This window comes from Lissotriton vulgaris, chromosome 6, assembly GCF_964263255.1.
Source record: "Lissotriton vulgaris chromosome 6, aLisVul1.2, whole genome shotgun sequence".
NCBI classification, from domain to species: Eukaryota; Metazoa; Chordata; class Amphibia; order Caudata; family Salamandridae; genus Lissotriton; species Lissotriton vulgaris.
This window is the reverse complement of record NC_141694.1, coordinates 1,293,281,917-1,293,306,304: the sequence shown is the minus strand read 5'-3', so window position 1 is coordinate 1,293,306,304 and position 24,388 is coordinate 1,293,281,917. Positions and strand designations below refer to the sequence as shown.

Genomic DNA, 24,388 nt, shown 5'->3' with positions numbered 1-24,388 from the left:
CGAGTATCAATAGTGCAGAAGCCTGTCCGGAGTTCGGCCATTATGGCTGCGGTGATATCCAGGTGGCTCACCTCCTTCCCAGTGACATTCTCAGTATCATCCCTCCTGGTGGTCTTACCCCTTTAGAAATTAATTTGGCGTTGTTTTGGGTGAGTATGGCCCATTGTTGGCAACTGTTGCTGGGAGGAGGCCTCCAGAGCAGTGTGCAGGCGTTGGTAAGAGCTGCCAATAAAGGCCGGGCAGTAAAAGCACCCCAAGCAGCTGTCACAGGCATACTGCGGTATATTTGCACTGTCTGGGCAGGAGCACTGGTCAACAACTGTCAGACAATGCGCCGTTTAGTTAATGCAGGCCTGAGTAGCAGTGCTGTGTAGTACACACTAAGATAGCGGCCAGGAGTATTAGGGCTGACCAGGATTCAGCAAGAAACCAAATAAGTGAAAAGGCTGAGTTGAGTCACAGGGTGTATGGGGGCTGCACTCACAGTGCAAGAGATATCAAGCCATAGGAGCTGAGCCTCCATGAGGCTCACAGCAAGCCCAAACAGCATATCACCTTCGGCGCAGGGTAGGGGATCCGTCACCACACTCACCAGATTGCACAGGATGGGAGCATTTCTCCTTGAGGACAACACTGGCGCCATAATTGCAAGGCGTGCATTCCTGGTATCTTCACTGGAGGACCTCCGTCACTCGGGGCGGCAGCGGACCTCACACGTGGCCTCCGATCCGGGCGCTCTTAGCCAGGGCCCCGCCCTCATGCTCACACAAGTCCCCTGTCGACTCAGGGTCTCCGAGGGCCGCATCAGGCCCAGGCACATCGTGGGACCACTATTTACCATGAAATAAAATGCCAGCATTGGGTCACAAATAGTAAGAGCAGGGTCACCATAAATGCGGCAACTGCATTGCATGCGGCCAAACAATTGAAAGTAGATCATTCACGGATGGAAAGATCCGATGCAAACATAATGAATTTTCAAACTGTAAGACTAAAAACGTGGTTTATGCAGTGATTTGTACCTGCGACAAGATCTATATTGCAAAACGAATCAGGAAATCAAGCAACGCATAGTCCAACACAAAATTCGCCTCAGGACAAAAACGATCTCTGCACAATTGGTAAACCATTTCATTGAGATGAGACACTCAGAAAAAGATTTCCAATGGACGGTGCTGTGCATCATTCAGCCCGATCCCAGAGGGGGTGATTTGGAAGCCAATCTAACAAGAAAAGAAGCATACCTAATTATGAAATTAAATACAGTGAGCAAAGGCTTGAATGAGATGTCAGAATTCAATAAACTGTAATGTAATTATCTTCACTCCTACACTTCACTACCACAGGGTCACTGGTGGCACTACATGTACCAGAATGCATTAGGCTTGTATTTTCACCAGCCTCAGCAAGTTTTTTTTTTTAAAAAAGATTTTGAAGGAGGGTGAGATTTTTGTTCAGGTTGGCAGGTATGCCACCACCCCCTAGCCTCAGTTGTTGGGTCTATGCCCCTATCCCCTTCACCCTCCAAAGACTTTTAGCATGTCCCTGTCCCCTCCCTCTTGCCCTCTATGGTCCATTGTGCTGCTACTGCGGTTCCGCCTGCCCTGCATGGTCAGCTTGCTTCTCTTTCCTCCCTCTGCACACTCTGTTGTCTGTGTGCAGGCCCCTGTCCTCTTGTATCCCATGGTATGTTGTACTGCCAGTATCTTCCACTTGCCCTGTGTGGTCTATTGAGCTGCCATCCCCCCTGCACCTACCTCTTGCCCTTCATTGTCCAATTTTGTGTTCCTACCCCAACCCTCTTGCCCTCCATTGTTTTCCACTGCCCCTCCTTCCTGCCCACCATTGTAGGTTGTGCTAGCCTATCTTCCCTGTCCTGCATGATTGGCTTGTTGCCTCCTAACTCCTCCCCCTGCCCTCCAAGTTCCATTGTTTTGTCACTGCCCCTCCCGCCTGCCTTGCATGGTCCATTGTGCAGCCTCAGTCCCTCTCACTCATACATCCCAACAAACCTGATTCAGGCAGGAGACTCCAGGTTGTATAACCCCAAAACAGCTTTATTTTTAGCTTTCTAAACTTTTTACTGCTTCCATGTAAGTCAATATGGAAAATAAATCCCTCCGATTTTATTTCCACAGTCTTAGTCTTTGCAATTCGAACATGTTGGCATGTATGCGCCCCTCTGCCGGGCGTGCTCAGTTTGCTCGCTTTAGCCCTGCTCCCTCTTCCCTGACCTCCATTATCTATCTCAGTCCGTGCCTCTGCTCCCTTCCTCCTCACAGTGTTCTAATGAGCCTAACATTCTGTATTTATTACAAAATCATGGTATACCTGAAGTTATCTTGATGGAATAGAGACTGTAAATGTTAAAGCATTTCCTTTAGAAATTAACTAAATAAGGGGATTCTTTTTCTCATGTTTAGTGGTCTAGAAAGCTAAAACGAGGACACATTTTCTGAGTTCTCAATTAGCGACTAGGGGCTTTTATACTAGTTCCTATTTTTATGTTTTTTATCCTGATTTGATAATTTGAATATTGCACGGGTTACTTAGGGGAATTGCACACTTCTATCATTGGGCTGTATTTGTGTTATATTCAATTCTTTTTTTTCTCTTCTGCAGCCTTCTTGGGAGACGGTTCAGTTACCAAGCTCAGTAATTTTCTATATTTACTACAGCATCCTCTCTACGAAATGCTTTCAGTGTTACAGCTTTGATTCCATCGAGATGGTGGTCAGTTGTGCCACATTTTTTGTCATAAATAGAGAATATTAGCACTCTAGTTGCTAATTGCATGTATGGTAGATCAAGTAACATACTACAAAAGCGAAATTCTTGTACTTATCTTCTTGACATCTCCAGCCGTTGAATGAAAACCTCCAATCCAAGTCGAATGTATGGGCCGATGTCTTTGTCAGGCCTATCACTCTGCAGGACATCCAACCAACACACTAAGGCCAACCCAAAGAGAACAAAGAATTCTCCATTGAAAACCTAAAGCTCAAAATCTTCTCTAACACCGACATCGCCACATTCAACATCAACACCTTTCTAACCTTTCTAAAAAACCTAAAAGCACATTTCTGAAAACTCATGTTAACACCCACGCTCCAACTAAAACATACAAGTGCAAGTTGAACTAGCCAGCACTCTGCAACTGCAAAGACCTGGTTAACAACAAACACTCCACCGATTGACATGAACCAAGTTTTAGAAAAAACAGAACGCCTGACAACCTCACAGTACTGAAGTCCCTCTGCACCACATAAAGACAAAGCCAAGTACAGTCCCAACTCTATCAATAAAGCCACCACCAAAGAAGACAATTAAACACTGCTTAAACCCCCTGCCAGTCCTCCAATTACACAATCCACAGACAAGTTCAATGCAATCTACTGCTTTTTTAGTTAAAAAAGCACAGGAGCTTCAGTCACAACAAGCTTCCTTCTCTGACAACCCCCTCACTGCATCCCTGAATGGTAATAATTCAAACATTTGTCTCTTGCAGACCTAGAGGATATTCTCAACTCTCTAAAAGCCATCTCCTATGAAGATGTTTTCTAACTCTCATCCGTCAACAAAGTAGTCTCCACAAACATTTTCTCAACACTACTCACAATCCCTCACTGAAGGCATCTCTAAGAAGTTCTTAGGAGAGGCCTGGTATTCCTACCCATGAAGAGACCCACACTAGATCCTGATGGCCTCACCAACTACTCGCCCATCACTCCTTTACACTCCATCCAAAAGATCATTTTAAAAGTTGTCTACCTACAATTCCAGGACTGCATTCATTGTCATCCATCTTCTGCATGCTGATTAGCTATAGTTCATGCTGCAACACAGAGACAACTACCGTGCAGAAATCATAGTCTATACCACACTGGCCAAAGATCACAAAAATTGACAGAGCCCATACGTCACACATTGGGTTTCAGTGCTTTGGCTTTGTCAATGAATATTTTGTTTATTCATGGTTTTACAAAACTTTATTGTGGAGAACACTTTGGGACTCTCAATCTCAAAAAATGGCTAAATACAAAAATATTATAGGGTCTCAAAAAGGACTGTAGTATTCCCCAGCAGTGAAAGGAGCTACTTTGTATGTGGATGTGCCTCTTCTTAAAAGGTAAACCGCTATCACTCTCTGCGAAGTTAGCCAGTGGCTGCAGTGGACTGATCCACTGTCCGATGTGAATGATAAAAATGGATTTGGAGGGCCACTTCAAGCCCCTATAAATATATTATACATATAATGTTAGTAAAATCAAAAGTTGTTGGCTAATGCCTGACTTAAACGGATTTTGCTTGACCTCTGAGTCTCCACCTACACCGTCACCACACCCTTGACCACAGGATGAATTCTCTAGTGGTATTCAATGACAATGTCTTTCCTTGTTTTACCTTCTATATATCCATTCAACACCAATTTGTTCAAATGGCCACTTCAAGGTCCCGGACGAACCTTTTCATCTTTGGAGCACCCCAGGAATTAGCCTTGTTGCACGTCATCTTCAATCTCCACATGGAGCCCATTGGCACTCACTAATATTGGCTTCAAAGTTCACCAATATGATAACGACATCTGTTCTTGAGAGTCTCCTCATGGCAATGCTTCAAACACTGCTTGCCCCTCTGCCAAACCTGGATTCCTTTAGCTCACTGAAGCGCAACCAGACAAAGACATAATTTCTGTTATTTGTACAAGGTCAACAACAGTATCTTTTCTATACTTGGCTCAACAACATGAACCTTGATGGATTTCAACTGCAGTTTTCTCCCAATACCAAGTCACTTGGATTCACTCTGGTGACCTAGCTCACACACAAGGAATATACGTCTTTTACCAGCTTATATAGAAAGAGAAAGTCCTCCTCATAAAAAATTACTTAGGAGCTGGCCGCCCAATCCCAGCCCAGCCCTCTTGTACGCAGATGATGCTGTCCTGATGTCACGTACACAGGTGGGACTACAGCGCGTCGTGGATAGTTTTACCCTCTTTATGAAAGATCTGAGTTTAAGGGTTAACTCTTCCAAAACCTTCATTATGCGCTGTGGCAGAGGTTTTAAGATAAACAAAGATATTTTTTTTATTGCAGGACAAAAGATTGAGGCTACTAAAAAATTCTCTTACCTGGGCATCCTCTTCTCCCAGAACGACTCCTGGGTTCAAGCTGTAGCAGCACAAAATGTTGCTCTCCTATGCACTACTTCTGCCTTTACTATCTTTGCCAGGAAATTGGGCAAAAGACCTCCTGAGGAATTAATTAAAATATACAAGGCAAAGTGTGTTTCTGCAGCTCTTTATGGGAGTGGGGTATGGGGGTTTGCCGAGCTCACCCCCATGCAGACAGTTGAAAACTCTTTTTTAAAAGCCGTTCCAAGTGGTACTCAGGGTGTATTTGCCATGCTGAATTAGGCCTCCTGTTTATCTCTGATTTAATCAGGTCAGAGCCTGTGCTATTGTGGCACAGGCTATGGACGAAAGATGAAACTAAATTGAACAGAGATATCCTTTTAGACATTATGAAACTGGAAGGAGCAATGAGGATTCCCTGGCTGAGATGTGTTCATGATTTCTTTTAAGGATTTGGGCCATCTACAGTACTTTTTAAAATCCTTCTTCTATTAAGGCAGTAACCAGAAAGGATCTGATGAAAGAGTGTTTAATGCTGCTTGATAGCCTGAGAATGACATCTGAGATTTCAAAGCCCACTGTCCTGCACAATCAATCGATTTTAACTTATTTTAATAATCAACCCTACTTATCCTTTGTGCCCGGTGCCTATGACAGGTTCTTATTAACACGTTTTAGGCTGGGGATCTTTCATAGATTAGTCACTTTCCCCGTTATGAACGATTGGACACAAGATCTCCGGCCTTGTCCTTGTGACAATATCTCCCACCCCAAAACTACGATTCATGTAATTTTATTCTGTAATTTTTTCTCTACTGAGAGGCGGTTGTTTTTGGTCCCTATTTTAAAACAATCTGGATTACGCCAATGTCGCCCTGCTCTACTGTCATTACAACTATTAGATCATGATAATGGTGTTCTAAGAATTATAGCCTTTTTGAAAAAAGTGTTTTATCTTAGGAAACTTATGTTTACTTGAATGCTTTGTTTTTCATAGTAATGATGGTTATATATTTTTAAGATTGTAATATTGTAATATTTAATGTGACTATATGTAATGCTATGTGTAAAAAATGGATCGCAGGATCGCAGGATTCAATTACTGTTTTAAGTTTAACAAAGAAAATGGAATATATATGAAATATATATGAAAAGGGTAAAGGTAGTTGGGAGAATTTTGTACTGGATAATTAATAGGATAGTAACATGTCTAAATTAAGAATAGTAAATTGGAATGTGGACGGCCTGAACAGTAAGAATAAGAGAAACTTAGTAAAGGAGGAGATAAAGATGTATAACCCGAATATAGTTCTACTATCAGAAACACATATTAAATATCAAGATCGTAAGCTGTTTTCACAACTGAATTATAATTTGGTGGTATGCTCTACTTTAGATGAGACCAAAAGAGGGGTAGCTATTTTAATACAACGAGGTGCTAGATTTGTAACAACAAAAACTGCATCTGATGTTCGGGGGAGGTGGGCAATTGCACAGATGCAAAGTGATAATTGTAAGATAGTATTATGTGCAATATATGGACCAAATATCGACGACCCTAGGGTTTATGATGAATTAAGTTTATACTTACTGGATTGGGAAGGAGAATTAATAATAGCTGGGGATTTTAACTGCACAATTAACTATAAAATTGATTCCACTGGGCAAAGCAAACATAAAAGAATGAACAAAGTTAGAACGGCTATCTTGGATTTAGCTAGATTGAATAATGTCAGAGACATATGGAGATCAAAATATCCTCTTCAGGCAGGGTACACATATTACTCTGTACCGCATAGATCTTGTTCAAGAATTGATATGATTTGGGCCTCAGAAAAAATTTTAGATAATTGCTCGATTGATATCTGCCCTAAAATTACCTCTGACCACAATCCATTATTACTTGAGGTTATGTTTCCTGACCAAGCTAAAGAAACTCGAAAATTTTCTTTCCCGAGACATTTATTAACAGATACAAGATTCTCAACCTTACTCAAGCAACATATACAGGAGTTTATTTCAATTAATATTAATACTGCCAATATTAATATGGTATGGGACTCATGTAAATGCAGTATCAGAGGCTTCGCCCAACAGTACATATTTAGGCAAAATGCTGAGATTCGCCATGAGACGAAACAAATAATAGACGAGATACGAAATTTGGAAATAAGCTTGGCAGAGGCAACGAAATATGCAAAGAATAACATTGAGAGTATTAGGCTAAAACTGGCGAAATCACAAGCAGGTTTACTAAAAACACTGAGAGAAAGATACACTACACAACTACAAAAATATAAATTTAGACAATATGAGGGCGGCGACCGTATTGGGAAATTACTGGCCTTTAAAACCGCGGACAGGAAAGCTAAAACAAAAATTAAAGAAATAGTAGGGAATGACTTAAGGACATACGATAGAACGGATCAAATACTAAACCAGTTTGTCAAATTCTACCAACAATTGTACACTCCAGAGACTTCACCTGCAAAATCAGCCATAACACAATATTTAGAAAAATACTTAACTGCATCTCAAACACTCAGTATAGAAACTATTGAACAACTTAATTCTGTAATAACATTAGAAGAAATAAAACGGGCCATAGATAGTCTACCATCAGGGAAAGCGGTCGGAGAAGATTGCCTACCAGGAGAACTTTATAAACTTTGCGCACAAGAACTTTTACCTCTATTAGAGAAAGTGATAAATTCAATTAGTGTATCCAAAAAAGCACCCCCTTCATGGAAAATAGCGAAAATAATATTTTTTTTGAAAAAAGGGAAACCGGAAAAAGAATGTGGGTCTTACCGACCGATTTCTTTACTTAACACTGATGTCAAAATCTTCTCTAAGATATTGGCAAATCGGTTGGCCCCTAGTATGCCTTCCATGGTTAATCTACAACAACACGGTTTTGTTATGGGAAGGGACACTACCGCACATGTCAACACCTCAATAATTGCCTTTGATGTTGCTGAAGGTACACACACCCCACTCGGTATGATTTTGTTAGACGCAGAAAAGGCTTTTGACCGAGTGGGGTGGGATTATTTGTGGGAAGTATTAAGGAAACTGGGTCTTTGCGGGTCTTACCTGGATTGGGTTATGTCCCTTTATGACGAACCTTTAGCTTTGATTAGCTATGGAGATAAAGAATCAGCAAACTTCAAAATACAAAGAGGCACGAGACAGGGCTGCCCCCTTTCCCCTTTACTTTTTGCCCTCTCCTTAGAACCTTTTTTAAACGCACTAAATGACCAAGTAAATATTATTCCAATAAGTCATGGAGGAACTGTTTTGAAATTAACGGCTTATGCCGATGACATAGCTATTTATACGACCGACTTTAACAGAGCTATGCCTGAAATTATTAACGAGGCAAATATATATGGCCTAATCTCAGGTTATAAACTGAACGTGAGTAAAACTCAAATCATAGCTAATTATACTCCCGATTTACATGTCTATGACACTTGCAAAGAAGCTACTTATTTAGGTATCCAGGTAATGGCGAAAGTAGGGAAAATATTGGAAACAAACTATGATACTTTTCTAAAAGAAACTTCCATAACTCTTAAAAAATGGCATAAAATCCCTCTTAGTCTGTTAGGTCGGTTAAATTTGATTAAAATGAAAATACTCCCCAAGCTACTCTATTTGTTTAGAGCCATACCACTACAACCGAACCAATCTTTCTTTAAAAAACTAGATTCCGTTTGCAGCAGCTTTATTTGGGGATACAAAAAGGCACGCAGGGCTATAAAATTTTTGAAACTACCAATCTCTAAAGGGGGACTTGCCTTTCCAGATTTTAAATTATATTTCCTGGCAACGTTTTTCTTTAGAATTCGGAGTTTATTAAAGAAAGAGTCTTGTATTTTTTTTTATCAATTTTTGTTAGGTACTGATTCCAACCAATTTCTGCTCCGCACACATGACCCAAATTTCTACAAAAGGGTGAGATTTAAGACTGCTAAGCACGCTATAAATATTTGGAAGAAGATTATGCACATCAGTCAGATTTCATTCTATAATACTGAACTCAGGCTATGGGACAACCCGGGCCTTCCAGGAATTTTCTCGGATGGGACTGGGTATCGTTGGATTAATTGTGGTCTTAATACATTAGGCGACATATTTGGACATAATGGTATGCTAGATTTTGATACTATGAAAATTTTAAATGGTGTGACAAATGATATGCACTACCGATATCGGCAGCTGAGAGACTTCTTTATCAATAAAATGAAATTAACATCAATTACTCAGTCTGAAATAATAGAGTGTATATATTCCGATAAAACTAAATCACTTATAAAGCTGGGATATCAACTCTTAACCAAAGATAAAATTGAAAATACTACCAATTTAGCTACTAAATGGTCTTGCCGGTTAAATAGGGATATCAATTCAGAACAGATCAGTAAAGCGTTGACTCATATAAATGATGTTGTACACTCCTCCAATCTAAGACTGCAATCATACAGGACTATTACAGAATTATATTATACCCCAGAGAGGATTTCCGCTTGGGCTCAAGGGAACCAAATATCAGAAAAAACTAAATGTATGAAGTGTAACACCTATGCTGCTGATATAGAACATATGCTCTACTCCTGTCCGGTGTACTCTAGCTATTGGATGGGAATTATAAAACATCTTCAAGACAGTCAGATTAAATTACCGGACTTATCACCCCAACTGGTTTTACTTGATATCTATGAGACTCACTGTCTAAATCAAGATCTCATAACAATCTTATTAGCCTGTGCAAGACTAATTATAGCAAGAGCTTGGATATCTAAGAACACTCCAACGGTAGCTGAGTGGCTAACACTGGTTATAGAAATCAGAACTATGGAACTTACACTCGCAAAACATAGAGGACCCAAAACTTTAGCTAGAAAAGAAAAAATTTGGAAACAATTTTTTGAGGTATAAAAACTGTGGATCAGTGTGGATATATGAAGATATTTGTGAGAATTAATTGAATCACCATTATTTGTTTTAGGAAAATAGTTCTTTTATTAAATAGGGACGTCCAGAAGCGGTCAAACTGAACTCTTGCTCTATCTTAGTTTTTATCCTTCTCCCTTCTTATTTGTGTTTTTGTATTCCAATACCCTAACCCTTTATTATGAGCAATGTAAATTTAAGCTTTCTAACAATATTTTGTGAATGTAACAGTACTTATGTATGATGTTTGTTTTTTAACGATTCCTGCGACAATAAAAATATTTAAAAAAAAAAAAAAAAAGACTATATGTAATGCTTTTATTATGAATTTTTACATGAAATTCTTTATGTATTTTATAACTATGTGCTTTTATGATTGCTATTCAACAATCTATTTTTGATTTGATTTGATTTGACTTAGGAGCTGCAGTTCAAGCACTCCTACTCTTGCATCATGTTTGCAACACCCTCCACCTGTACCTCCCCATCACCACAATAAGCCCCGTTAAGAGTGTCCTCACAACACCACATTGCTCATGAAGGGCCAGAAGAAATATGATCACATCACCCAACCCTGCTGGAACGCCACTGGAACTCCTTACCATTCTACACCATTTTCAAAACCAGCTCCATCCTCTACAAAACAGTCACAACTTGAACCTCCGGATATCTGACTGATAAGCTTACCACCTTTCGGCAGAGGCAGGACACTATCAGACTGAAGACGAATAAGTACAAAAAGAAAGGACAAAGCAAATAACCTTCTCCACTTGTGCCACCAGGATCGGGAACGATAGCTATTTATCCATTAGGTACTGCCGAACTGTGCTCCTGTTTTGGAACGTGCTAAGGCACATCTAGTTAAATAAACTACAACATTACAAAGTAACACTCAATTCCTACTATAACAGCCCAGCTACTACTGCAATCATTCATTTACGGCATATATGCCTTCGACCCTGCACATGCTACACTGCCTTTCAGTTAGGTTTCGTCTGTACAAATACCACATTACATTGACATGGCTTTAAAAGGTTCCTAGATAAGCATATTGACTCCACCCACCTGTGACTATGCACCTTACACGCAATGGTAATCGCTTCATTTTGCAAAAACTATTCCAAGATGATTGGGTACAATTAGTAGGATGGCTTTGAACACATAAGCATCATCATTTTCAGTGGAAGCCTGCAGGAGTGATGCTGGTCAATTGGAAGGAGCCTGTTAGATTTGAGATTAGTTAATGAAGATGAAGTTGATACTGTATTTAAGACAGGGGCATAGCTTCACATGGTGTTTGGGGTTACAACACCCCCCAACAGATATATTTTCTGGTAAATAGTTGGGTACAGATGCTTTCAGTCGGGTATGGTGAGATGTATGTAGGATTTCACCAGGAACCTTTGCACACACACAGCAAAAAGACACACGTTCTATCCCTCTCTGTTTTGAATGGCTTCAATAATGTTGGTTATTTTGCGCATTATAATGTTTTCTTTCACTCAGTACCCCCACCAATCTGAATTAGTCTCCTTTTCCACTACTCCTTTAGTCCCTGTTATGTACCTTACTTCTTGTATAATGTATTTTAACATTATATGCCAATGTGATTGGTGGAAAATCTTAACCTCTTGGCTGCTAATGACAAGGGTAACTCGTCATGGACTTTCCATTGATTTCAATGGAAATTAAAGAAGAATTCAAATAATGGCTTAGCAGCCAAGAGGTTAAGCTTCCCAAGCTTACTCACCAAGATACGACCCTGATTTCAGAGACCCAGACTCTTCACATACTTTTCAGATGGGGTAAATAGCTATGGCGAACGCAGTGACAACTCACGCCACAATGAGGAGCCAGCTGTGTTCCTTACCATACCTTTGCAGACACTCTTGTAGTTTGTGCAGCAGTCCTTCTGTTGCAGGCAGTCATCTGAACAAGAGCAGCGTACATCCGACCGTCTTCTCTCACCGCAGCGTAGCTTACTACACGACCAGAGCTGGGCTGTAAAGGGACACACAAACACTCACTTTAAGTGCGTGAAAACCCATCCTCATACGTCACAGTTAAAAGTGATCTTCAACACAAACCTAGCCGAAGAAGAAGAGTCTGCCAACCCGTTCTGGATAACCAAATAGGCAAAGTAGGCACCGGCCTATGGGTCCCACTCCTTCTAGGGGCCGCGACAAGGGATCAAAATAACATTGATTTGATCTCGAAATAAAATTACAATCAAGCTTTCGAAAAATATTGTTTTCAAAATATAGAAAAAAATTAATCAACTCAAAGAAACGAAAACTTTACATTAAAGCCTCCATAGAGAAAATACTGTATTCATGTAATGTACACATTAACAACTTAAAGTACATACACCAGAGACATCAGATTCACATAACAGTTGTCTCTTAAAATCTCATCTTCTGGCAGCTGTCAGTTTGTAAAAAAAAATTCCGGTGCATTTGGTATCAGGAGATGATTTGCAAGCAGGGCCCCCGACATTTTGACTGCCTTGGGGCATCCACAGGGTTTTATCCGGCACTGCTGTCAACCTCTTCAGGCATCTACATAACTGCTTGGTGAGTTAAATGCTCACCACTACCATCAGATAGTGTCCTACCGGCAATGAGTCAGCAAGGCCAACTCTTCCTTCCAAGGACAGTAAAATGAATACCATTACATTATATGATGGTAACTCAGGTTATGTATAGTGTTTAGAGACTCTATGACAAACATGTGTTTATTATATTGTGCTTCGAATCAGGGGACTCATCTATGAAAACTGTCCCATTGCTGCGTGAAAAAAGCGATGTAACAGTTTTCACTGCATCCTCCTTGCAACATGATGTATGCACCATATTTAATGCACAGCGCTCCATGTTGCAAGGAGTTACAGATACATCAGTATTACTGACGTATCTGTATGATGTATCTGTAGGCGCAAAAGTGACGCATTGCTGGAGTGTGTCTGAAAACAGATGTAGCTCCAGCAATGTGTCCTTTCACATGGGGCGAGCCCCATGTGAAAGGACCTGCATCAGTCTGTGAGGCAGACGTATGGTTTTGACGTAGTGGCGTTCTAGAATGGCGCAGTGAAATCTGATAGGGAACGTCCACCAAGCATACATTATACCTGACACAGGTATAATGTTTTGCAGGGCTTTACAAAGTGAATCATCTGCTTAGATGAGTCACTTTGTATTTAGAGCGCAACTTGCTGAATTTTTTACGTGCTGGTGCGTCACAAAAAAGTAGCGCAAAGGCGGTGTAAAAGTGTCACAAGGCCTCATGGATAAGGTCCCAGGTGTACAGATGAGTGTAATCAGTGGCATTATTGCATGCCAACCAGGGCACCGTACCCAAACTGCATGCCTCCTGCCCTTTCTGGTGCCCAATCCCTATGACCGGTTAGTAAATAAAGACCTGGGACCAGATGTACGACCATTGGCAACTGCGACTCACAAATTGTGCCAATATGCGAGTCGCAATTTGCGAGTTGCAATTGCCAATATACCACAGTGTCTGAGACACTGTTTGCGATTCCCAATTGGGTCACAAATTGCATGCCTCATGCATATTATTGAGGGTGTCGCCCATTGGGAATGGCTGGCACACCAAGGGTTGGTGGCCTGCTGGGGTCAGCAGACCTCCATGTCTGGGACTGCTTTTAAAGAAAGCAGTTTTTTTTACAGCAGCCTGTTTTCCCTAAAGGAAAACGGGATGAATAAAAAAAAAAAATTATAATAAACGTTTTTGTTAAAATTTTTAATGGCAGGTCGTGGTCTCTGGGACCACTGCCGGCTGTGAAAAAATGTTTGCGCACCCATTCACAAAAGGAAAGGGGTCCCCTGGGGACCCCTTCCTGTTTGCGAATTGTTTACCACCCTCTTGAAGAGGGTGGTAAACTGTGAGTGCTTACATAGGTTTCAGACTCGCTATTAGGAAAGACTCCCTCGGAACGTCCCTTCCTGATAGCAAGTCGCTAACCCTATTTTGCTAGCCGCTATTTAATTAGAGACCTGTAAAATAGGATTGGTACATGAGCCACAGTTTTTTTGCATGCGCAAACGGGTCTAAAACCCATTTGCACATGCAAAAATCCGTAGTACATCTGGCCCCCGGTATGCTATTGCATGTTGTCTGTAAGAAATCACACGACTTGGGGCAATTGGAGCATAAAATAGTGTCCGGCTATTGCTGATGCACACGGCTTGTTCTATCGTTTTGCTAATTTCTGTCCTCGTTGTTCTACAGAAATATACCAAGGACTCTGAGGTCTGTGAGATTGTGGCAGCTGTAGATTCGCACAAGATTACACAGCTGAACTTCCAGTGACTATACCCACAAATACTCTTTTTTATTTGGTGAGTTCCTGTCTTCTAACTATCAAACCTACTTGCCTTTTTAATACCCTATACCAATTTCTTGATTTTAATACACAATCACTTGCAATCTCTTTCCTTTAAAGCAGAATGTTTACTAAAATTAACAAGCCTAAGTCTGTAGTTCCGTGGTTTTCGAATGTGGTTCGACGATTGGAAACCCGTTCAATAAAGGTTGTCGGAAATGGACGATTTTGGTGTCAGCAGACCGCAAATGGCGAGTGTAGCGTGTCTGAGTGTTTTCGTATGAATCGATATAGGAGAACACTCTGTATTCGAGGATTTAGTTTGAACCTCCGGGTTCCATTTTGTATACGGCAGCCATTTTTGTATGGTTGCCCTAACATAGGCCCGATGACTGTGGCCGAACGAGTCCTTGAGACACGTATGCCTTAGCTGACTTTTGAGTGACCTGGCCGAACTGACTCCTTGCCCGAGGCCGACCTCGCTGAGCCAGTTCCTTGTTCAGTAGCTGGTCTGATAAAGATCAAAGAGCAGGACGAGCCCGAGTTTATGATACACTGCTCCCACCTTTCTATCTCACTTCCAATCTGTTTCTGCCTTTCTTTTACAACATAATCATTGATTTGGGTCGAAGGTTTTATGATGGGTTTGTCCGGCCTGATCGAACAGGAAACTTGGAATTTGCTTGGTCATTTCTGGTGGGCTGGACAACGGAAGATGGGATTTTCTGAGATTACCGTCATACGCTGCTTTCATTGGTTAGTTTGTATGCACCAAATGCTAATTTGAAATGTCGCCTGAGGCTTGATTTTTGGCATAAAAGACCATGCTCCGCTCATTGAAATTGTGCAGTCTCTAGCGAACCACCCGTGTGTGCTTCGTAGATCTCTGTTCCTGGTTGCAGCCAATAAACTTTGGTCTTTGACGTCATCAAGAAGTATCCTGTGTCTCTGTTTGCCAAGACAGGGGAACTCGAAGGTATCAGGTGTTCTCCCTGACGCCGCTGGGTTCTAAAACCCGGTCCTTCAAGTCGGCTTCATGAATGAAGCAAACCTAACATCAATGCAAGTTCCCCTTCTACACACTTGTGTACGGAACATAAAAATAATGATGTAGAATAGCTTCATTCCATGTGAATAGTGACATCGCATACAACAAAACACAGATGCTTCAATTCACAGGTAAATAATGAAGTCCCAGTCTGCACAGCTTAAGCACACATTGATAGGCATAACAGTGCCTTCTAAATTAGTTCAATCTTAAATTGCGGATCTCTAAACCCTGAGGTTATTAATGAGTTTGTTAACATGTAACTCAGGAATTCAGTTAGGAACGCTATCATATAGGTTGTCTCCCCTTGCAGACGGTCTGCTCTTATGGCTTACCTGTTGTGTCCAGTCAGTAGCTTTTTGTGATATCTTAAAATTTAGAGGAATAATCCACCTCATTCTCTCCTCTACTATTTAAAAGAAAAATTGGTTGAGAAATTGAATTTCTGTTTTCATGTGCTGCAGTTGGGGACGTCAACACTGGAGACATCACATTCTGCTGATTTTTCACTCACCTGTGTAGAAGAAAGACAATCGGTCTCATTAGGATGACAGTCGGATTGCCACTGACAGGCCATCCACCGCTTTTGGCATTGGTCAGATCGTAATCCCTATATTAGAGGTGGTGCCTACACAGATACAGCCATAGGGATAACGATGTCCCTTTCCCCTCTGGGCCTCCGCTATCAACACAACACTGCCATTTTATACATATCTATATATATTCACTGAAAAAAACATAGGTTTTAGGGTTGTTACAGTTAGCTGGACATTTCACTCGTACAAAACCATTGAAATTCCTCCGTTATAGTTAGTTGTACTAACTATAACTCACGCGACCGCAGTCCACTGCTGATGATGTCACATATTACATCAGAGTGTAAGTGCTCCCTATGGACACTATCATATTGATTGGATGTACCTGATTGGCATGTTTGTATCACCACGAAGTCCCTAGTAAAGTGCACTGGGTGTGCCAGGGCTGGTGATGACAGATGCTACTAGTGGGCCTGCAGCTCTGATTGTGCCACCCACATGAGTAGCCCTAAAACGGTGTCTCAGGCCTGCCACCGCAGTGCCTGTGTGCAGTCAGTGAACTGCCATGTCCTCCTGGCTAGTGTCCCCACTGGCTAGGCCTAACCCCTCCCTTTTTGTGCACATTGGTCACCCCTATGGAAGGCTCAAGGTGCCCCCTTGGGCAGGGTGCAGTGTATATGAAAGGTAGAGCTTGTACTAGTGCAGGTAACATGCTCTGGTAGTGAACAGCAGCCATTTTGTGTGATCACTGCTGCAAGGTTATCTTGCTCCATAGACTAACATGGGGGAGGCTGGTCCCAATGGCTACCATCCTATCTTCCCATAGGAACAAGATAGGACATAAGTGATTGATATCCCTGAACTCAGAATTTTATAACACATCTTTTAGGAAAGGTTGTTTTTAAATTCTGTGTTTGAGAACAGTACTTTTAGAAAGTGGTTGTTCTCTTGTCTGACCTTTTTGTGTGCCTGGACCTGCTTGTGGATTGACGGTCTGGTTTGAGGGTGACAGGGGATGGGGAGTCCCCAGGAGGTTGTTTGAGTCAGCCTTAGGCTGAATGACTGCATCTGCAACTAGAGTGGTGGGAGGAGATAGCACCTGGGATTGAATAGGGCTGTGCCTGCCTGCCACAATGCTGGCTCCACCTCCTGCTGGGTGGCTGACAACTCTGCCCCTCACTCTGAAAAGGAAGAAGCCAGGAAAACAAAGTACTCCAGCAACACCCAGAACTGGTTTAGACCAGGCTCAGAGCCCACTTGCACAAAGACTTCAAAGACTTTTAGGGTATAAGTGAAGGACCCCTGACAACAGATTTTCAGATTCTACAATCAAGAGGAACCTCTGCCAGAAGAAGAACCGCTGTGGAAACTAAGGAAGACTGCCCTTGCTGTGTGCTCTGGGCTGACCTGTTTTGCTGTTCAACTGAAGGAGAGAAGAAGGGGAATTTGCTGTGTGCTGTGACCCCTGCCTGCTTGACCACAATACTTTGCTGTGTGCTGTGTCTACAAGAATCTCCAAGGGCCTGAGAAGAGCTGGCCTCCTGTCCTGGAACTCAGGGTCAAAAGGTTCGCCAGAAAGTACCAAACGCAGTGAAGATCGTGCTGTGTTTGCCCTCAGTGCGTGCTCCTAACTGCTGGCCGTGTGTGGAGATCGTCGTGCTCATCGGCACATATCTGCGGGGGACCGGAGGATCGTGGTGCCTTCTTGCGTGAGAAATTGCCCCAAAGATTGTGTGGCCTTGTGGGTGATCTACCGACCACTTGCAACCCCGAGCGGACCTTGCTGCTAATCAGCGCCGCCGCCCTGGCTCAAGATCTTCCCAAGAACACTGTCCCCGGTGCAGAGCTGCGGCCGAAGAAACGAAGGGGCCGCGCTCTGATTGGCTGTCCGGGAGAAGCTGCCTGAGGCGCCGCGCTGTCATTGGCGGGCTGCGGGAGGCTCGTCCAGTCAGCCCGCGAGGTGATTGGGCCGCAGAAGGAAGCCGCGACGTCAAGAGGGGCTCGTCCCAGAAGGCGCACTGCAATTGGCTGACTTCACGGAAGCTGTGACATCACAAGGGGCTCGTCCCGAGAGCCGCGAGAGGATTGGACAATGCCAGGAGCCGTCGTCCGTTCACCGCCGAGGAAGCCGTGTGTCAACCACCCCCGGCCTGCCGTCCTCGCAACCCAAAGGTAATCAGGCTCCCCACCGCTCGTAGGATTGTCGAGAGCGGGCGGAGAGGTAGCAGGACCGGCAGGGCCCGCGTAAAGGTCTTTCCTACGTGGAGAGACTTCCGAGTGCACACACGCTACCGGCGCTTCATGAGCTGAGCGCTAAAGACGGCGTTGAGTTATATTTCAAGTATTCACAGCCTCAATTGAGATTCTTCCCATTCCTATTGTTTTTAAAGACTGAGACTGAAATGTGATATCCCAAATAACTTCCTAAACCTGTGCAAAGACTCAAGAAGAGTTAATTGAGTTTGCACCTGTATTGCCTTGGTTTAATCTGCCTAAAGCTAGATAAAGATATATTTTTTGATATACTTACCTGTGTGGTGCCAGTTTGTGGTGCATACTGAAGTTGTTGTGTGTGTTAAGTGCAACTACCTTACACATTGCCTTGGGGATAAGCCTGTCTGCTCGTGCCAAGCTACCTAGGGGGTGAGCAGGGGTTATCTACAGTGTGTATCTCTCTTCACTGACTAGAAGTAGGGATCCCTATTTGGTCAAAGGTACTTACCTATGCCAACTAGAGACCCCCAGGTCTAACAGCCTGTTTTGTGTGTGTTTAATTTGAGGCGTCTTTAATTGAGGCGATGGTGAGCAGTTTCTGTTTATGCTTGAGGTAGGAGGCAAGGGGTTTCCCAGCCTTATTGCCGTCACACAACCTCAAGGATTTGAACTTATTAATCCAGACACTGCTCGTTTACTGGCAATAGTATTATATTCATACTTTAGCTTGGTCAGTCGTTCAAGGGCTGAAGCATCCCCCCGGTTGGCTACATGTGTGCGTTCTAGGGTCCTAATATCTGTCTCCAGCCTTTCTAAGTCTTTGTTCAACGCTTATTAGTTTTGGCCCTAATACCTATGATAACCCCCTTATAGGGGCTTTGAACGCGTCCCAGACAGTTGAGGTAGCTAGCTCAGGGGAGTAGTTCATGGTAATATACTCCCTTATGGCTTCCACTATTTGTTGCTTGTCGGCAGGGTCTGACAGAAATTCCTCATTGAACCGCCAGCGTTTTGGAAGGGGGATCGAGCGAGAGCCAGCCAGTTTGATACTAATGCACGAGTGATCAGATAGTAGTCTTGGGGCAATATCAATTTCTTCAATGAGGTGGGTGAAGGAGCTCGACAGAAGGATAAATTCGATTCTGGAATATGAGTTGTGAGGGGCGGTTTAAAATGTGTAATCCCTACCATCGGGGTTCTGAAGTCGCCAGGAGTCCTTCAGTAGGAACCGGTTGCACATCCGCATGAGTGCTTCATGGGAGCGAGAAGGATGGAAAAGGCATTTAGATTGTCGGTCAAGGATAGGGTCAAGTGGTAGGTTAAAGTCGCCCCCTACGATTAAAAGATCTTCCTGAGGAATGGGTTCTATGGCTCGGGAGACTGAGTCCCAGAAGTCGGGATCAGCTGAGTTGGGGCAGTACAGGTTTACAACATGGATGGGGTCATCGTCCCTTATTAAGTGCGTGATTAGGAGTCTGCCCTCTGAGTCATGTGTGTGTGAGACAACCGTTAGATTGGACTTTTTGGCAATCAGTGTAATTACCCCTCCTTTTTTATGATTAGCGGGAGAGCAGGTGGTGTTGGAAATCCAGTTGGAGGTGATAAAACGCGTGTCTTCCTCAGTAAGTTTAGTCTCCTGCAGGAGAATAATATCTCCTTTCGACTTAGCTAAGTACTCAAAGATTTTCCGCCTCTTCACAGGGTGGTTAAGGCCCTTAACATTCAGGGAGACTATGTTGAGATTTTCTGAGAGGCATTTAGTGTCAGCCATCCGGTAGGAAGAGGTGCGCAGTGTGGGGAGGACTTGAGACAGTGCGCATATTGCAGCACTGAGGGACCGCTGGTGAAGTGCTGGAAGAAGGACTGAGCCGAGGCCCCTGTAAGGAGCCCGAGTTGCGTGGCACTACATGAGCAATGTTCACCGTATCATGGACATAAAAGAAAACAATCAAGGTAAAACAGAAAAAAACAACTAAAGAGGCATGCAGCTCCCTAGGTAACCCAAACATTCCCCTCCCCCTCTCCCCTTCCCCTCCCCTATCCCCCTACCCATCCCCCCTCCCTCCCCTCCCTCTCCCAAAACATGAACGCAGGGTGTACGACGGCAGTACCGTCACTTAGCAGAACAGAAGATTAGAATCTAATATTATGTCAGGCATAGAACAAAAATAAACCAGGTGTTCGCCCCTACAGGGCAAGCCAAAGTAGAACCTTGAATATGTGAATTTGTTAGGGTAGTATGGAGGGCTACCTTGGTGGCCCTGAAGCGGTGTGTGGAACGTGATACATATGGAGATCTGGCAAAACTGGAAATAAGCCTAGTTGGACCTGGGTAGACAGGCTGTGTACAGGTTACGTGTATGAGTGTCAAGCTCTTTTGAATTGTACACTGATGTAAGAGCGTTAAAGTATGGAGGACTATTTTGGTGACCTTGAAAAGGTGTGTGAGCACGGTACATATGGAAGTCCAGCAAAACTAGAAATAAATCAGGTCATACCTGGGTAGGCAGGCTGAGCACAGATTAGAGATGAGAATGACTAGCTCATTAGATTTGTACAATAACATGGGAACGATAACTGGTAGAGACCATAGTCGATTATAAACATGAAACATGAATGTAAGTGAGAACTGAGGTAAGGGGCTAGTACCCTAGTCAAATAGTCGATATGTAGCTGCTGGGTTCATTACCCTGGTTCACAGAGTTGCAGCACTGAAGTGCTGAAGTGGAAAGAAGGTAGACCCAAGGACAGTGAAGCACAAGTGATTAGGACCAAATAGAACTTAATTAGGTCCTGATTAGGACCCAATAGAACTGTTCGCACCTTCAAGGTGTGTGCTATTGAGGTGAGGTGAGTACTCACGATACTGGGGGATCCAAGTGATGAGCCACAACAGTCCGCCTGGGTTTCCCCCTCGTACTGAGAGGTGACAGGAGCATGAGTCAGTTGACCTTGGGGTCGTGAGAGTCTTGAGGGTCTGTTTTCCTTTTGTTTGAAGCGCCGTTAGACTGGTCCATGCTCTGTGTCGGGCAGTCCTCCAGATGGCAAGCCAGATCTCTGGGATTGGTGTAAAAGTGTTTTTTCCCGTTTTTGATAGTTTTGAATCTGGAAGGGCCTGAAAAGGAGAATGGATTGTTTTTTGCTTTCAGCTTTTCCCTGAGTTGAAGGAACCCTTTTCTAAGCTCAACAGTATCAGTCTTTCTCTTACCTACCCTTGCTGCCTGACTGGAAGGCTCCTCATCTTGTGGCACAGCGGCCGGGCTTTGCTCCGCCAGAATCACCACTGCAACCGACCGGCCGGGCTTGGCTCCGCCGACCGGACTACATCCCCCAGCATCCCTAGAGGGGCAGCGACGACGCCAGCAAACAGCGCGCCAGGAGGCGCATAAAGCACCGGCAGGTCCCTCGTCCCGCGAGGACGCACGTGGGACGCGCCGAACGAAGCCCGGACTAAGGGCGGACAGTCTAAGACAGTCCGAGACAGGCAGAGACTGGGCTGGGCCAGTTACTCTGCCCGTAACTCTAAGGTGAGACCTTCCCATTGCTCGAGGCCGACCCAGGACATTATTTGGCACTGACTTTGTATGCATTGTGGTTAAACTGTTTTGAGGGTCTGAGGTACACATTTCCATCGTATCTACAGTGAGCTTCTGGGAGGGTATTGTATATTGGTGTAATATGCCTAGTAAAAAGCTATCCCCGGCAAAAAATACCATGGACAACTATTTAGTGCAGGTAGTTGCTAAAATTAATAGTGAGAGGAGATCCTCACTTGGGTTGGGTGTATCTCCTAATTCACCTACATCTATTCTTCTGGCACCTGACCCTGCTCAATCCCCTGACCCAGTTAATAGTAATTGACCTGTTGTAATACCTGATTTTGACGACAATGCTCTCCTGGACCAGACTAATTGTGCACTTGAAGTTAGTGTTAATGAAAATGAGGCTGAACTACATCCACATGAGGAAAAAGCCCCTACCCCAGTGCCTGCGCCACGCACTACTAGAGGAGTAATAAAGGGCCAGCCAAAGCGTGGAGGGCTTCGTTCAAGTCGTAAGAAGCCTGCCACCCCACCAAGTAACATTGTGGTGGAGGAAGAAGAGTTAATTGACGAAGTCTGTGTGTCTTTAACCAATGAGCAATTTAAGAAGTTGCTGGCCATGATAGATACCAAGATTCAGGGAATCGTAAAGCCGTTGATAGGAAGGATAGATAAGCTCACTAACGAGGTTAAACGATTAGGGGGCCTTTTGAGTAAAACTTTGGAGGAAGTAGAAAAATTGCCTGCAGAAGTCATAAACAAGGTTGAGTTAAAGAATGGAACATCTAGATCTGAGGGTGGTGGAGGAGCATTCCCCCTGTCTAATCATCCTGTGGCTCCACAGGTAGTTGTAGGAGAGGGTGAGCTAGGGGTAGTTGTTCCTCCTGTTGTACTTCCAGCTTCGGAACCTGTGAAAGGCTCGGTTGAGCTTATAGTTGAGGCTTCTACCCTAGTCCTTGTTTTAGCTAATGTTCCAACACTGGCTCCAGGTCAGGATGAAACTACTTCATCACTGTTGTCCAAAGCCTTACACTGGCTAACCAATAATATGGTGATAACCCCCTGGGGTAAGCAACAACTGGCAGAGGAACTAGTTATGGCCATGAGGGTGGAGTGGATTGTTAGCAGTCCAAAAAGATTCAGGGGAGATTGTGTTGTTTTGAATTTTTCAGATCCTGAGGTACTAACCAACATCCTGCCCAATCTTTTACCGCCACAGCGAAGATCCACCGACATCATCCCACTTACCTTAGACTTTTTTTATTACCGGAAAGGGGGGGTCCTAATCGGTGATACTTTAAGAACAAAATGGAATGTGGTTTCAGCCAAGGGGAGGAGTGTTGCTAAACCCACTGAGTGGGGATTAAATCTTGAGAATAGGTTCTCAGCCCTCCCCAATTTGAATGATTGTGATTGACAATCAGGGGGTAAAAGTTTATTACTATCAGCTGTAAAAGATCAGAGATTATTCTCCCTGCCTGCCCATAATGGTAATGAGGTTGCCCAATCGGATGCTACAAGCACTGTAGCGCAGACAAGTTCAGTAGTATCAGTAGCAGGAGTGCCCTCTTCTTTGATTGTATCTCCTGAAGTGCAACTTGATTGTCCAACTGGGGTGGGGAACCTAATCTCTTGGAATTTGGCTGGGCTACGTTCCAAATTAGATTGTGGGGACTGGCTTGGCTTTGTTAACTCTTATGATGTATGTATGTTTCAAGAGACTTGGGCATGTGAACCTGTATTTGTGCTAGGTTATTTAAGTTTTTCAGTGCCAGCAATAAAGGGCCCGAAATGGAGACCAATGGGGGGTCTTACAATTTGGGTTCGTCAGACCCTTAAACTTACCATCAAAAATATAGAGACTAGCCATAATGACATCCAGTTGATTAGGGTAACCAGTGATGTATCAGGGCCACTTGATAGGTACAAGATATATGCTAGGAGTCTAAAGGGTGGTAGATCTGATGTTTTAATTGCATTGGGTAATCTTCTAGATAAATTTTCCCCTGATAATAATGTTGTGATAGCAGGTGATTTTAATCGGACTTTTGAGCCCCTGGTCATGTGCGAGGCCTCCATTGGAGCAGAAGAGGACTCTCATTGGGGTATTCCTGCGTTAGATCTGAAGCCAGTTACACAATGGACTGAGGACATTATAGATCTGAATGCAATGTGCCTAGAAAAAGGTCTGAGAGCTTTGAACAGACGTACAGCTTTGGACAGAAAAGGCTTCATGACCTTTGATAATGGAAGACACAAAAGCAGGATAGATTATGTTATTTGCAGCTTACCGCTGTGGTCATCTGTCTGTGATATGGAGGTCGTCATGAGACTCAAGAGCAATCACAACCCCTTATGTGTGGAGCTCAAATGGTGGCCCGCTGGGACAAATCCTACTTGCTTGAATGCTCTTGCTCCACCTTTGGTCATTCCAGAAAATAACATGCGTAGGCTTAAATGGGCTAGCGTAGTGACCAATCAACAGGCTATTGATAATATCAATTATGAAACTGACAAAGCTATAGTTGCTTTGGAAACAATCAGTGTTTCTCCCTCTGGCCTGAAGGAAGTGGTTAATATTCATGATACCCTTTTCGCCAAGATTAAAAA

At 43.4% G+C, this 24,388-nt stretch overlaps 1 protein-coding gene across 1 annotated transcript in view; it reads right to left on the bottom strand.

The window, feature by feature from the left end:
* ENPP3 (ectonucleotide pyrophosphatase/phosphodiesterase 3) overlaps positions 1–24,388 on the bottom strand; it is a 716,664-nt gene that overhangs the window by 518,976 nt on the left and 173,300 nt on the right. Inside the window, exon 5 of the mRNA XM_086927431.1 lies at positions 11,972–12,097. Within this exon, the coding sequence (XP_086783557.1) occupies positions 11,972–12,097 (126 nt within the window). The remainder of the gene's footprint in view (positions 1–11,971; positions 12,098–24,388) is intronic.